The sequence below is a fragment of the Octopus bimaculoides genome, chromosome 13 (assembly GCF_001194135.2).
Source record: "Octopus bimaculoides isolate UCB-OBI-ISO-001 chromosome 13, ASM119413v2, whole genome shotgun sequence".
Taxonomy (NCBI): domain Eukaryota; kingdom Metazoa; phylum Mollusca; class Cephalopoda; order Octopoda; family Octopodidae; genus Octopus; species Octopus bimaculoides.
In genome coordinates, this window is record NC_068993.1 from 41055717 (window position 1) to 41058527 (window position 2811).

The window sequence follows — 2811 nt, forward strand, 5'->3', positions numbered from 1 at the left end:
TGTGTACACAAATATATGTGTGTGTGTGTGTACACAAATATATATACATGTGTGTGTGTGTGTGCGCGTGCGTGTAGGCGCATGTCTTAGTGGTTAGGGTGTTACACTCACGATTGCGAGATAATGGTTTCGATTCCCAGAACGGGCGTTGCGTTGTGTTCTTGAGCAAAACACTTCATTTCACGCCGCTCTTCGAGAGAGAGAGAGAGAGAAATATCAAAGAAAGAAAACAGTAAGAAAAATCTTTGCCGACAAAACTTTTTTCACTAAATCGCGACTAACTTACACCAATGAAAGCTTAAATTGCTATCACGTGACAAGAGATTAGTGTAAATATTCAATTTCCATTTGACAACTTTTTTCTATACCATTTAACTGTTACTACGTGAGAAGTGTGTATACCCACCTTGCGACTCTTATCAATAAGTTAACTGCAATACACACACAAACACACACGCGATGGGCCTAAAGTTATTCTTTCTGCTTCTATCGCTTACTGGAACGATCACTTTGTCAAAGACGCAGGTATTTCACCATTTATTTTCTTTCTTTTTTTCTTAATTACTTGTTAATTACCATTTCTCGTTTGCTTCATGTTTCCTTCTTTTTGTTTTAGTATTAATTAGCCCTTCAGTGACATCTACATACAATATATATATATAAATATATAAATATATATATGTAAGAAAAGTTATAAAGAAAGAAATCGATTTATTCCTTTGTCATCTTGGTTGTTATCACCGCTCTGTACTCGATCAACGCTTCGTTCAGAAACATACGTATATTGAGTTCTACACCAGGTTATTAATAGCGCAATGCCTAAGCGAAGCACACACACACACACACACACAAAAAGAATGTTATCAAACTAGCGATAGAACGTTCATGTATTATTTTCATGCGGTGTTTTATTAAAATGTATATTAACAAACTGTATTTATATTGGATCAAAGTATGTCTTAGGAAAATTCTTGTGCATTTTCATTCATCCTTAATTAATTGCTACCAGAGAACTAATGTTGATGTTAGTTTTACTCTTGAAATAAAAATAAACACTATTTATCGAGATTTTTTTTTTTTTTTTTTTTTACTATTATTATTAAATTCTTAGTTCGAATTCCGCCGCTGTCAACTTTGCCTTTCATCCTTTCGGGACTCGATATAAAATAAATACCAGTTAAACAATGAGGGCAGGTGTAGTCGACTTCCTCAAAAATGTCTGTCCTTCTCCTAAAATTAGAAACAAAAATTTATTATTAGAAGGTGGTGAGCTGGCAGAATCGTTAGCACGTCGGGCATTTCGTCCACTTTGACGTTCTACGTTCAAATTCCACCGAGATCGACTTTGCCTTCCATCCTTTCAAGGTCGATAAAATAAGTACAGGTTGAATTCTAGGATCGATGTAATTAATCGACGTACCTGTACAGGCCCTGTGCCAAAAACTTGAAATCTTCATATTTATCATTCTTGTTTTTTTTTGTTTTTTTCAGTCAAATTTTATTCGTTTTAAATTATTATAAAGGTAATCTTTCTAGAGAGTGTAGTTACATAGAAATCGCGATAAGAAAATGTTTCGTTTCTTATTGACAGACAACAGATTTCCTGATCAATTGTTTGTAAAGTTCTCACTGCCATTTAACTAACCTTATTAACTCTCTATATTAGCGATTAATTGTCACAACAAACCCGCAATTTAAACACCAGCCGTTAATTTTTCTCCTTTTCCTCTGTCAGCCAGTAACTTATTTTTTCTGTACTTTTTTCTCTAATGATTTGTTTTAAGTAGTTTTAATTCTGAAAGCAAAGACAGACTTGTAGCCTTCACTGATGACCCCACTTCTTCCACGAGTCACTCTCAGTCTTGATCAAACATTCATTAAAGAATGTTCTCAGTTGTTCTCCAAAGAAGTTGGACAACAAATTGTTAATTAATGGGTTTGTAAGATCTGTCTTAACGAGCCGTTTATTCCTATTTGCTAATGTGTATGTATGTGTATATATATATATACATATATATATATATATATATATATATTGTGTGTGTGTGTGTGTGTGTGTGTGTGTGCTAGTCTTTGTGTGTGTGTATGTAGTAATGTGTGTGTAACAGTTAGACTGGTTCGGGTTTCACCAAGAAGAAACGAAAAATCAATGAGGATGTCTCTCTCAGATCGTTCGACGTGCGAGAAATAGCAACCGAATTACCCTCAATGTCATATTTATCCTCATAGAAAACAAAGGAACACATGGGACAACCTAGTTTCCTCGTCCAGTACTACCTAATTATTATTATTATTATTATTAATGCTTATAATAATAATGGATTCAAATTTTGCCACAAGGGTAGCAATTTGGGGAGAGGAAATGAATCGATTACATCGACCCCCATTGTTTAACTGGTACTTATTTTATCGACCCCAAAACGATGAAAGGTAAAGTCGATCTCGACGGAATTTGAACTCAAAACTTAGCAACGGGTGAAATACCGCTAAGCATTTCGTCCAGTGCGCTAACGATTCTGCCAGCTCGCCGCTTTTTCAATAAGGATCCTACAATAGGCATAAGATTTGAAAATTTTGGGGGATGTGGTCTAGACGATTACATCGACCCCAGTGCTCAACTGGTACTTATCTCATCGAGCTCGAAAGCATGAAAGGCAAACTTGACTACAGTGGGATTTGAACACGGAACGTACATATCTGAGATAAAATCATTCATATAGGCTTCTATTCCACTTTGAGAATGAGACAAGATTAAAGGCATGGTTTTGTGATCAGATGTTTGATTCCTAACTCAGTTCCGGGTTCAGTCCC

The 2811-nt window shown here is 35.4% G+C and overlaps 1 protein-coding gene across 1 annotated transcript in view; it reads left to right on the top strand.

Annotated features, from left to right (window-relative positions):
* The first annotated feature begins 174 nt into the window (after positions 1-174).
* The window catches only part of LOC106872293 (uncharacterized), a 54219-nt gene continuing 51582 nt past the window's right edge, over positions 175-2811 (top strand). Inside the window, exon 1 of the mRNA XM_052972441.1 lies at positions 175-525. Coding sequence (XP_052828401.1) covers positions 460-525 — 66 coding nt within the window. The 5' untranslated portion in view covers positions 175-459. The remainder of the gene's footprint in view (positions 526-2811) is intronic.